Consider the following 13,197-nt stretch of genomic DNA (forward strand, 5'->3'; position numbering starts at 1 on the left):
TAGCGAGCATGACTGCTTACCATGAGTCAGAAGGGTCTAAGTACAGTAGCCCCCCTCCCTTCTCCACGATTTCGTTTCCCTCAGTCACGGTTATCCACAGTCACCCACGGTCCTGAAAGCAGATGCTTCTCCTTCCGACATGTGGTCAGAAGGTCAGGACTGGCCTCGCGCTAGGTCACGTGCCTGTGTCGTTCACCTCGCTTCATCTCATCATGGAGGCGCTTAATCATCCCACATCATCCCAAGAAGAAGAGTGCAGCCCCAGAAGATGCTTTGAGAGAGAGAGAGAGAGAGACCCACATTCACGTAGCTTTTATTACAGGCTATTGCTGTAACTGTTCTATTATTTGCTATTGTTGTCAGTCACTTACTGTGCCTGATTTATAAATTAAACTTGATCGTAGGTATGTATGTACAGGAAAAAAAGCATAGTGTATACAGGGTTCAGTACTATCCAAGGTTTCAGGCATCCCCTGGGATCTTGGAATGTGGATAAGGGTGGGGCTAAGGAAGGACTGCTCTCTATTACATCACTTAATCTTTTCAATAGTGTGTGTTTGGTAGACCATGAATCCATTTTGCGGACGCGATCACCAAGGCTCAGTGACTTGCCCAAAGTCTCATGGGTCATAAGAGGTAGAGCCAGTATCAGAAGCAGGTCCTTCTGACCCGTTCAGGATTCCAAGTGCTCAGCTGTGTTACCAGGCCTCTCACTCTTGGTGCTTTACCAGTGATCACCAATGTGAGATCCACTCTGAAGAGCGTGCGTTTTCCTTCCGTGTCAAGGACCTTTTCCATTTGCAGCCTTTGTTTCCTTCCTCGTCTTTAGTGGTGCTCAGGTGCCTTGGACCGTGTTGGTGAACTGGAAATGCGCGGTTGACGTTTCCAGCTCCTTCTGCAGATGAGCAGGACTGTTGGAAGCGTGTCTTTCCTACAACTGCCTCCTGTAAGAATGAAATCTCCTATTTGCTGCCTTTCTGGTCACACCCGAAACTCCTGCCCTTGATGGGTGCAAATAATACAAGAATCAGTTCTTCCCAGTGGTTCCTGTTCAAGTTACACCTAAACTGTTCCTGAAAAATAACGTTCTGTTCTGTTGCAGGAAATGTTTAAACTTCCTTTGACTTAAATGTCTAATAAACGCTTAGCAGAAGGAAGTTTATTTTTAAATACAAATTACCATGGGCAAATTATGCCTTGTTTCCTTTTTTAGTTTGTTAATTAGCGATGGGAGATGGCTGGTCAGCTCACTCTAGGGTATCAACTTGAATAGATTTAAAAAAAACAATCAGATGCTTTGCAGCGGTTGTGAGCCTGGCTTTGATTCAGTATCCGGATGAAGTCTCCACGTACACTGATGTTCCTATATTCTCCATTTTATTTTTATGTTCCCCTCGGTGCACGCAGAGCTAAAAAATTTGAATTTCCATTGCTAAGCACATAGACATGGTGGTGTTTGGATTTATAAAGGTGAGTAGTCTGCAAAATAATTCTCTGTTTTAAGAGAAAATGAAGGTCAGGGGTAAAACATGGGCTGTACTTAATCTGTCATCCCAGTTATTTTTCATAAATCATTTAAAATCCATTTATGTATCTTGCTGTAATTCTAATTTATATGTAAAGATTTATGCTGGGGAAAACATTGGCTCTTTGAAAAGAGCCATAAACTTTCTGGACACACAGTATGTTAGGGCAGCTAAAAGATTGGTGTGAGAAAGGTGTTTTTTGTGGAAGATTCCCATATGGAAGGCATGGCAGGACTAGACCCCGCCCTTTTGCAACTCGGATTAAATAGCGGACCCAGACGAACCTCGTCAGTGACTGGTAAAACTATGAAGTGAAAGATGGATGAGGAGCTTGATAATGGGGGGTCCGATTGACCATATGGGCGCCCACCATCTTTCTTAACTACGACTGAAGGTAGACAAGTAGATACTGTATACTTCTGATTTGAAAAAGCGGTAAGTACTCAGCATCACCTGTGAAGTGTTCTTGTCAGCAGTCCTGACCTGAGCCTAACCAAGCCTCTAACTTTCCTACCGGAACACAGGACAATACGGAGGATGGAGCTGGGGTTCTCAACCTTGACTGCGCGTCAGACTCACATGGGGAATTTTAAAGTCTTGATGCCTAGGCTGTGTCCCAGACCAATTAAATGAGCTCTTGGCCTGGATATTGGTATTTTTTCTAGCTCCCCCAGATGTTAGAATGCGAGCTAAGGCTGGAAACTAGGGGAATCGAGGAGCAAGTTAAAAGACAAGACAAGCAAATAATCACGAAATGCAGAATGTGAGAAATTCCATAAGACAGATGACGAGTGTTTCACAACGCAGTTACGTAGCATTCGAAGAAAGGCAGGGGGAGGGGATATTTGTAGATTAAAAAAGACTTAAGAAACATAAACCCAGTGTGATGTGTGGTCTGTTTTTGATCTGGATTCAAACAACTCAGCCCTACCAAGACACGTTCTAGAGAATCACAAAAACTTCAATACAGACAGAGTATTTCAGGATGATACGGCACTGAACATTGGTTTGGTTACTTGTGATGAGAGATGCATACCGAAGTAGCTACAGATGAAATATGATGTCTGGGATTTGTTTTAAAATATGCTAGCAAAAGATGGTGAGGGGATTCGTGAAAACGGGTAAAAAAAATTGGTACGAGGTGGATAATTGTTAAAGTTGGATAAAGGGTACACGGAGGTTTATTTTACTGTTCTCCCTGCTTTCGTATGTTACACAGTTCACATAAAAGTTGAAAAAGAAGGCATAGAGGTGACATATCTAACCTCTCTTGCACGGTGACATATTATCAGTATGAAGTCTGTGAAGTTCATATAGAAAGTAAACCTCGCAATAAAATAAACTCTAACCCTCTGTGTCTATTGAAAACAGCCCAGCTTCTCTTCAGAAAGATACTGGTAGGTTCAGTTATTCATTATGTTTGTGTCTTATTTGCAGGTGATTCTGAGCTGCCTCCTTCCACTGTTATCAACCAAAATGACACTTTTGCCAAAATCATTTTTAAGCCTAGCGTGGTACAACAAGCCAAGATTGCCCAGAATGGCATTTTGGGAGATTTCATCGTTAGGTATGATGTCAACAGGGAGCAGAGCATTGGGGACATCCAGGTAATGGGTTCATCGTTACCATTTCCTGTCAGTTGCTTGATACTTGTCGTTAGACTCAGGACGAGGGATTCCAGTTCTTACCTAAGGGAGGGAGAACTCTCTGGTTCTTAGAAATTTGTTTTACCCTAGAATAGGTCTCCAAGGGGACTAGGGTGTTCCCTTCCTGGAGGCTGAGGCTATCTATTTCCTGCTTCAGTAATCTGGAGAGCAAATGAAATCTGTAATATAATTTTCCCTGCCGTGTTTTAGATGAAGTTAGAATTTTAGTTCGTCTTCAATTTTAATTGAGAGCCTGGTGCAATGGCTCATTTCCCTTTAGGTTTTATTGCTCCAGAGACAGGGCGGGAATATTAAAATGTATTTGCACGCATCCAGAATGCAGACAACTTTGACGTCTCAACTTGTAAAAACCAGATACTGAAGGAAGCAGGAATTCCAAGGGGCCAGGGGTCATAAGGGGGTGGGTAATAGAAATTGAGCTAGTCAGCATAGTCGGGAAGTTTCTAAGGGCTGATATTAACCGTATGCAGATTAAATCGGCAGTTGGGTCTCCCGGAGGGGTCAGTAGATACTTTTGCTGGGGGTGTGGAAGCTGTTTCATGCTCTGACTTTTAGAAGTTATGGAGCCTGGCCGTTTTAGCTCGTCTGCCTGCCCGTTCTGGGTACTACCATCTCGACCTTCTCTTCCCTCCACCAGGTTTTAAATGGCTATTTTGTGCACTACTTTGCCCCCAAAGACCTGCCTCCTTTACCCAAGAACGTGGTATTTGTGCTGGACAGCAGTGCCTCCATGGTGGGAACCAAACTCCGGCAGGTGAGTGGCCGCCAGCCGCCAGTTTTGGGCTTTCTCACCTGTGCCTGGAGCCATGACGTTCTCTGTGAATAAAGCGCAGGGGATGCCAAATATCCGCTCTGCCATCCAGCTCTTCTTGCCTACAGAGAACATTCCCGAACTGCTTCAGTTAAGCCGTTGACGTTATCCTTTCAGGATGGCAATTTTAAGAGAGCAGACATATGCTATAGAAATACTTTGAAATAAAGGGAACTGGCAGAGTATATAATGTGAGCAGGACAGGAATTCACAGCACCATCGTCGACGGAGTCGTTCTGTCCGGTAGTGATGTCCTTTGAAGAGCAATAGAATAGAGTCCTTGGCGGCCCCCTTGACCTATCCTCAGAACAAAGGACTTCTGTCTCAGTGATTCGGGAGTGATACTATGTTTTTCTTAAGTTTATTTATTTATTTCGAGAGAGACAGAGACCATGCAAGTGGGGAAGGGCAGAGAGAGGGGGAGAATCCCAAGCAGGCTTCGCACTCTCAGCACAGAGCCCGATGTGGGGCTCAAACCCGTGAAACGGCGAGATCATGACCTGAGCTGAAATCAAGCGTTGGATGCTTAACTGACTGAGCCACCCAGGTGCCCCAGGAGCGATATTCTTATAGTGTTGAGGATGAATGTTAAAGTTCTAGGGATAGGAGGGACATTAAGGTACATGAAATATTAAATATTATAAATTTTATAAATTTATAAATTATACTAAAAATACAAGTATTCAATTGTTCTTTTTCACCCACTGGAAAAGGCTATTCCTCATGTTGCTCTGGTGTCATAAATATCAGAAACTTGCATTTATAATCTAGTGTCAACTCCCATAACAGAAAACAAAAAGCTACTGGCTGCCAGAGCCAATAATAACTCGACATTCATCAAGCACTTAGTTCGCTTAGCTTTTCTTTCTTAATTCATGATCTGTTTTTAGCAATTAAAAATATGTGGTTTAATGAGTGAAATAGTACCTCAGACCTCAAAAGAATCCTCTGCTTCACCTCTTGCCACCTCTAGATCCCACTCCACATGCAGTGGAACCTGATCTTAGCTGATCAGCTGTTGTAAATATTTTCTCTCAGTTACGACTTTGTAAGTTGTTTCTTTGGCCATCTGCGTTTAAAAAGTCATGTAGTAAAATCTGTTGATTTTTTTTTCTTCATGGCATCTGATTTTTCTCCACTCCAAAATAGTAAAAAAGAGATTCCATGCAAAAATAGGGTTGAACTCTTTTTCTTTCAGAAGATTGCCAGATATAATTTCAACTAGTATAGGGGCAAGATAACTTCACCCTGTAAATCGGTTCTGGATAGTTCTTCAACGCCCCATTCTTGTCCAGAATTCAACCTGCTGCCTCTTCCACGTGATTGCTTTTCCTTCCTTTTGCATCTTTGACCTTCCATCTGGGATTAACTTTCCTTTTGCTTGAAGAACACTCCGTGGTATCTTCTTAAATGTGGGTCTGCCAGTAAAGAATTCTCTTAGTTTTTGTTTGTCTGAAAATTATCTTTTGCACTCTCAGTATTTAAGGATATTTTGAAAGGAATGGAATTGTAGGTTGGTAGTGATTTTCTTTCAGTCCCTGGGAGATCGATCCCATTGTCTCCTGGCTTTCATTGTTGTTGTTGAAAAGTCAGGAGTCTTACTAACTGTTATTCCCCTAAAGGTGATCTTCTATTGCCAACTGCTTTTAAGATTTTCCTCTTTAAGTTTTCTGTAGTTTGAGTATAATGATTTCAGATGTAGACTTCTTATTTTTCCTGCCTGAGGTTCCTAGGACTTCATGAATTTGTGGATTCGTGGAACAATCCTCAGCCATTATTTCTGGAATTGCTTTGGGTCACTTTTCCTTTTCCTTCTAGGATTCCAGTGTTAGAAAATCACTCCATATTCTGCTTCCCATGATCTCTTCTATTTATTCCAACTTTTGCCTTTCCATACTTCATTCCAAAGCTATTCAAGTTTACAAATTCTCTTTTCAGTTATGTCCAGTATGCTGTTAAACTCGTCTGTCCTGTTATTTCAGTTATTGCGTTTTTTAGTTCTAGAATTTCCATTTGGTTCTTTTTCCAATCTGCCACTTTTTAGAATGTTCAGTTATTTTGCAAAGTTTGTAATAACATTTTTGATTTTTTCAAGTACCATAAACATACTTATTTTAAAGTCCGTGTCTGATAATCCCAAACTTGAGGCCTGGAGGAGCTGTTCTTACTGTTTCTCTTCTCTTCTTGTGTGACTGGTCATTTTTGATTGCATGACGAACATCATTTTAAACATTTGTTTGTAGAAATAGTTTAAAGCCTCGGATGATGATCTTTTCTGCTAGAGAAAGTTTGGGGCGTTTCTGTAAGGTAGCTGGGGGATTAAATCTGGGATTGTTTTAGTCCGTTTTCAGGGCCTGGGGTTTTCCTGGGTGGCCCAGATGGCTCACAGTCCTCTCAAGACTGATTTATTTCTGTTTGGTACAAAATATGGAGGTTTTCCCTGAGCACCTATCCCTGGTGGGCTCTGGACTTTGACTTCTGACCCTCTAAGCAGCTAACATGATGCTCAGCCTCTCAGATACTTCTTTGGCCTTGACAGACATCCCTTAGATAAAAGTGATCCCAAATGCTGAGCCCACCTCTTGAAATTTTCATCTTTTCGCAGATCATTTTTTCTCACTGTTTCGATACCGTTTTGGTTTAAAATTTTTTTCATTTTGTAGTTTGCTTTTTTTAGTTGTTTTCAGTGGGAGAGTTGGGTACAGATTTGCTGTAGGTTTTCTCTACAGGCAGTATTTCCCAAAGTGATTAATCACACGTACGTGAAATGTTCTTCGGTACTGGCTGATTTTTGAGAGGTGTTTGATAGGCCTCACAGCCTTTCCATATTTACTGAATATTCTTTATGTACTCCAGGTTCTTAAGTGCCATTGTTGTTTTTGTGACTTTTTGGCTGGAATACAGGTGCTGACAGATGGATAATCATGGCTTCTTTGGGGACCGCTGTTGGCCACAGAATATAGTGTTAATTACATCTTGTATTTGACCCAGTCTGGGAAGTCCCATTTCGATCTGGGAAAAATTAACAGTTAAGTTACTGAGTAGGTGCCATGAACTAGGTTTCCCTGTGTATGTCGTCAACTTCCTATGCACCCATAAATCTTCATTTTTCTTAATTATTTCTTCTTTAACACAATGACCTTCATGAGGCCGGGGTTTGGGTTTCCTCTGGGGGAAAAATATATAACTTGACGAAGATGTTGGTAATTAAAATTCCTGGGTGGCTTAGTCAGTTTAGCGTTCCACTCTTGATTCTGGCTCAGGTCACGATCTCACGGGTCATGAATTCGATCCCCACATCGGGCTCTGCGCTTGAGAGTTTGGGATTCTCCCTCTCTCCCCCTCTCTGCCCCTGCCCCGCTGTGCTCTCTCGCAAATAAACTTAAAAATCTTAAATAAAAAAATTACTGCAACCCCTCCAAATCTGTGTTCCCACCAAATTTTTTGTATTTTGGTATTTTTACTTACCCTCATATTAGGGATACATCTGATACTATTAGCTATTCCATAAAAAGCTGACTTTAATGGCAGCACTGCTCAATAGAAACTTCTATGAGAATGGGAATGTTCTGTACCTGTGCTGTCTCCAGTGTGGTAGCCACTAGCCACACGTGGCTATTGCCACTTGAAATGTGACTAATGCAACTTGAGCAGCTGCATTTTTTTATCTTATTGAATTTTAATACATTGAAATATAAGTAGGCACGTGTGACTAGTGGTCACCGTGTTGGAGGGTGCAGCTGAAGACATTTACTCACTCACACCACCCGTGAGAGATTTTTGAGTTATTTCCACTTTTAAGCCATTGTAAACAGCCCTGGGATGACTGACTGTCTTCTTGTAGAAATCCTTGACCACGTGCCAATCGTTTTCTTAAGTAATCTAGATTCTTAGAAGTGGAATTAATGGGGTAAGGAATACTAACTAATTTGTGGCTTGTACAGATATTAAAAACACATTTTCTAGAAAGGCCCTACCAGTTTATTAATATTTATGACTGTTGCCCAAGTAAGAATTCCAAACGGATTAAGCAGCGAAGACCAACCAATGAACCACACCCAAAAATAAGTAAGGAAATATGGGCGCATATTGAACGAGTTCTGAAATTGGGAAAGACCTTCTAAGCCTAAAAGCAATGGGAATAATTACAAAAGGAAAAAGCCAATCACTTTAGCTATATAAAAATGTTAAACTTTTGTTTTCCGTGGAAATAGAATGAAAGCGAGCAGAAGGCTGGGAAAACATATGCGGCAAAGAGAAGTTTGCCTTTAATATAGCAGAGCTATTCCAGATCGGTTAATATTCATCCTACATGAGACATGGGCAGAGAAGATGAAACGGTTTTCAGAAAAGAAATAAGATTCAGTAAGAGTATGAAAAAAGAGCCCAGTGTGCTAGTAACTAAGAAAATGCAAATTACAAAATGCTGTTTTTATCTTCATGTTTTCAAAATAACGTAAATTACTTACAGTGACAGCATCCGTAGTATGCATTGGTAGAATTCAGCACAATTATAATATTTAAGTTATGTCCCAGTAAATATTAAGGAACGCCAAAATGGTAAAATGCGTGGCCAGTATTGACAAAGGTCATCGGTTACCCCAAAGCCCCGGTAGCTTGAAGGACTCCTGTCTTTAGCTGCTTGAGTCACATCAGGGTTTAACCTCAAACCCAGTCCGTTCCTGGGCGCAGTGTCTTCTTCCACTTCTGATGGGAGAACGATCAAGAACCTCCTAACTAAATAACCCCCAGAAAGACAAATCCTGCCCCAAATCGTTCAGAGAAAACTAATGAACTAAGTCAGGGTCTCCTAGACTTACCATGAGCGATAAAATAATTTGGGCACTTCTAAAATAGAGCACGGAGCATTTTCGACATGCAGAGCATTATGCTAAAGGTATTACGTGAATTATTGGATAAGAGGATGTTTAATCTTTATAAGAATTTGGCTGTCATCCCCATTTTAATGATGGAGAAACCGAGGCTTTGCAATGGGAGATAACTCAGCTAGTACGTGGCGGGGCCGGGCTCCAAAGCCAGGTCTGACTCTCAGCCCGTGAACCCCACCACGATGGTGCGGTGTCCTGGTGCAGGTTAGCCGTGTGCTTGGGCATCGCTCTCACGTGCAACAGTGGAAGGGCACGTGGCTGCAAGGTGAGCGCAGGTTGACATTTCAGGACCCGTGTCGCAGCAGGAGGGATGTCCGCACACTGTTGCAAGAGCAGTGTGGACGTCACACGGGGAGCCAGCCTCCCCTCCTCCCTCATTCCTGGATATTAAAATTCCATCACTTCTGGGCACTGAAAATCTGGCATGTGCTCTGCTGGCTTCTGAGCTCCAGCGTGGCCTCTTTCCAGGAGAACCACCCTAGACCAGCCAAACACATGTCAGAAGCTTCTAGACAATTCCTAAAGCCCATTGCCGCCTCGGAGTGTTTCGAAAACTGCTGGCTATTTTAGCAGCTCTCAAAGGCCACAGCAGTGAGTGAAAGCTTAGATGCCTGTTTGCAGAGTCTCGAACACAATATCATGTCCACTGGTGAAGAGGAAAATTATTCCAAGCACGGGGCTTTTGTGATGTGTCAACAGGCTTGGCAACGTCAGACATTTGTCACAGGTCCACTTGGATCCTGTGAAGAATCAGTCACTGTAAGGCTGGAGGTTCTTGGCTCCCCTCATCTTTGATGGGCCTGAAGTATTTCACGTGACTCATCACAATAAAGACACAGAGTTGGTATTTAATCATTGTCATTTGAACAGTTGATGTATAGAAATCGTAGGATCATCTGACCTTGAAATGTATTCTCGCTAACGGGCTCGTCAGTGCCTGGGAAGTGCACGTAGCCGTGCGCACCTGGCACTTTCTGGTTCTGGTCGTCATCCCAGTGGGGATGCGAGTCTGGAGGCCAGGACCTAACTGGCTGGGGAACAGCTACGGAGCCTCCCCCAGGCTGCTGGCACCGGACTTGGCTCTGTTTTCTATCCCGTGTGCTTTGACTGGTGAATCTGTCGAGAGACAGGTCTGGTGTTAGGGTAGGCGAGAGTTCCGCCTCTCCGTTTCAACTTATAAAACCTCTTCGTGGGAAGAAGAGCTCACAAGAGCCTCAGAAAATGTGATCAGCATAGACCTCTTTCTCGTTACGAATTTCATGCATAAAGCACTGGAACTAGCAAACATACAGGTCCTCGGGAACATTAAGGGGAATGTATTTCCATGAAATTCATTTTTCCTTGACCAAGATTTACATGTTCCTGTCTTTCCTTTCCCTAATCTATATAACTGGATCTACTTTCGCCTTCATAATTAGGAACTTGGCTAACGGACTCTATCTGGCAACCGAGCAGTTGGCTGATGCATCATTTACCAGATGTCTTTCTTGCTATAACTTTCTACAGACTCTTTCCCATAATCTGTGCCATTCTGTGCCAACCCTGGATTTCCATGTAGCTTTTGGAAGTTTGTCTTCCTTTCTCCATTTTTTAAAAAGTCTATTTATTTAGAGAGAGAGAGAGAATGAATAAATGAGCAGGGGAAGGGCAGGGAGGGAGGGGGAGAGAGAGAGAAAGAGAGAGAGAATTCCAAGCAGGCTCCATGCTGTCAGCACAGAGTTCGACGTGGAGCTCGATCCCAGGAACCAGGAGCTCATGACCTGAGCTGAGATCAAGAGTCGGATGCTTAACCGACTGAGCCACCCAGGCGCCCCTCTTTGACCAGTTCATTTAGTAAACGATTTTGGAGGGTAAAGAACAAGCATAATGTTCCCTCTCTGTAACTGCCAAATTAAAATGAGGGGAAATGTGAATGTTGCTTGTGCCTTATTCATTGGCTCCCTTCATGCTCCAGGAAAGCAGTTTCGTCGTCACGTCTGGAATTTTGCTTCCAGGAGCTGTGTGGACATTTTATGTGCATATAGCCTGTCTGCATGGATTCGGGACCCATCCTACTTTTGGCCATTAGAGTACATATTCCCACATAGTAGGTAATGATTTTTGCTGAAAAGCATACCAGCACGTGCACATTAAATGCAGCGTGCTCTTTTAAGTCACAGTAGGTACCACTGAGTGACTAGTATATACCAAGCACTCTTAAGTGGTCTGCGTACATTTTTTTTCATCGACTCTTTCAGCAATCCAATGAGAGAGACGTTGTTATTCCCTTTTTGCAAATGAGAAGGTGAGGGGCGGGGAGGTGACTTCACTGTGCTGAAATACAGAAAGTTAGAAGTCGAGAAGTTCAGCGTCAAGCCCAGCCTCTCCCACTCGGAAGCTCTGCCCCGTATCATTCTTCACTGTGCCGTTAGACATGGACCATAACACTGGACCGCCTTTCCAGCTTCCAGGCTCTACCTGTTCTTACCGCCAAGCGACGTGATGCGGAACGCTGCCCGTCGCGGGTGAGTGCACACGGATGCCAGCTGCCCTGGGAGGCTTCGGCCGGCAGCTGGCGCCACGAAACACGAATGGAGCTGCTCTGCCCTGCTGCACAGAATTAACTACGAGTGATTTATTATTCAACTCGAAGCACACCATGGGCACGTACAGGGATGCAGACTTCTTTCCGTTTCGGATTGGGGCTGGACAGGCCGAGTGCGGGCATGGAGACAGCGGGGGTGTAGAGAGGAGAAGGTTTGTGACTGGGAGGTCCAGTGATGTCGTGACCTTCCTTCCAGCCGTCCTCTTCAAGAACATGTCAATCTGTCACAGTTTGAAAGAGAAGATGCTGGAAAAAAAGATACTGAGAAATTAGCTTTTTTTAAAAAAAATGTTTATTTTTGAGAGAGAGCGAGCGAGCGGGGGACAGGCAAAGAGACAGGGAGATACAGAATCCCAAGCAGGCTCTGAAGCTGTCAGTGATGTAGGGCTCGAACTCACGATTCATGAGATCGTGACCTGAGCTGAAACCAAGAGTCAGATGCTCAACTGACGGAGCCACCCAGGCACCCCGAAAGTAGCTTTTATGTGATGGGGATCAAAGGAAGGGCGGCCTGAGGTTCACTGAGCGGCTGGGAAGAGTGTGGGCAAGGCTAGCAGAACCCAGAAGGGCCTCAGGGAGCAGTGACCTGGTTGGAGCTCCCTGAACAAATGAAGGAGCTCTGGAGAGGAAAGATGCCAGCGGGCCAAATGAGATCATGTCTAGCAAATTTGGAGGGTCTCAGAGATAGGCACTATATGGCTGTCATCAGAATACAAATGGATGATGGAAGGTTTGGGTACTCTTGCAGACCTTGTTGTAAGCATCTGAAAACATGGGTCCAGCTAATAACAAAAATGTCCAGCTTCCCCTTTTCTGGTTTCCTGGAACCAAGGTCGACAGACTTTTTATGACGACGGATAGTAAATATCGTACGTAAGCTTTGCAGGCTCGGCGGTCCCCATCTTACTACTCAGCTGTGCTCTTGTGGCACAAAGGCGGCCATTGGCAATCCGCAGAGAAGCCTTGCTTATCAGAAAACAGGCACCAGTCTGGGTTTGGCCCCCAGGCCATCCTTTGCTGACCCCTGGTCTACAGGGGTGACTGACTGGCATGGCTAGAGATCATTCCGGTTGGTAGGATTTATTCTCATCTGCTGAGCTGCTCTCGCCCAGACATGGCCACCAGCAGACGCGTGTTTCAGAAGCACATTGCAAAACAGAGATCTGGGACTTCGGGCGGGGAACAGAAGGCAGTGGGGAAAACGTGTTTGTGACTCTGACTCAGAATATGAGGAAATAAATGATGGACAGAGGGCAAAGTATTTTTCCCCCTAGCACCAAGGAAAACTTGGGATTGTTTCTTTTTTTTTTTTTTTTTTTTGCTCCTCAACAACGATAATATAGATAATTTTAAATAAATCAGAGGCACCCATTTAAAACCCTTTTTGTGGAGGCACTTAAGATTTACCCAAATGAGGTCACATTTAAAGAGTTTTGAGGCTCTCTGAATAAAGGCACCACGTGGCTGTCCTACAAAGGAAACATGAACAGTATAGAGCTGTGAGTTCTCCCGCATGATCTGTTCAGGTTGTGGGCCTCCTGGTCAGCATCTGACAGCATGGTCCTCGTATCACCAAAAAGCCTGGCCTCTCCTTGCTGGCGTCCTACTTGTGTACTCAAGTCTCTCCAGTCGGATCAGCCGGCTGTCCGTAAAGGGCTAGACGGGGCCCGAAAGGCAACTTTTGCTACAAGGAACAAGATAAATCCTGTAGATGCAAGCT

At 43.8% G+C, this 13,197-nt stretch overlaps 1 protein-coding gene across 1 annotated transcript in view; it reads left to right on the forward strand.

The window, feature by feature from the left end:
- ITIH5 (inter-alpha-trypsin inhibitor heavy chain 5) overlaps positions 1-13,197 on the forward strand; it is a 78,192-nt gene that overhangs the window by 41,321 nt on the left and 23,674 nt on the right. The window contains exons 6-7 of the mRNA XM_019460532.2: positions 2,964-3,133; positions 3,831-3,947. Coding sequence (XP_019316077.2) covers positions 2,964-3,133; positions 3,831-3,947 — 287 coding nt within the window. The remainder of the gene's footprint in view (positions 1-2,963; positions 3,134-3,830; positions 3,948-13,197) is intronic.

This window comes from Panthera pardus, unplaced genomic scaffold (assembly GCF_024362965.1).
Source record: "Panthera pardus isolate Hobbes unplaced genomic scaffold, ASM2436296v1 HiC_scaffold_6, whole genome shotgun sequence".
Taxonomy (NCBI): Eukaryota; Metazoa; Chordata; class Mammalia; order Carnivora; family Felidae; genus Panthera; species Panthera pardus.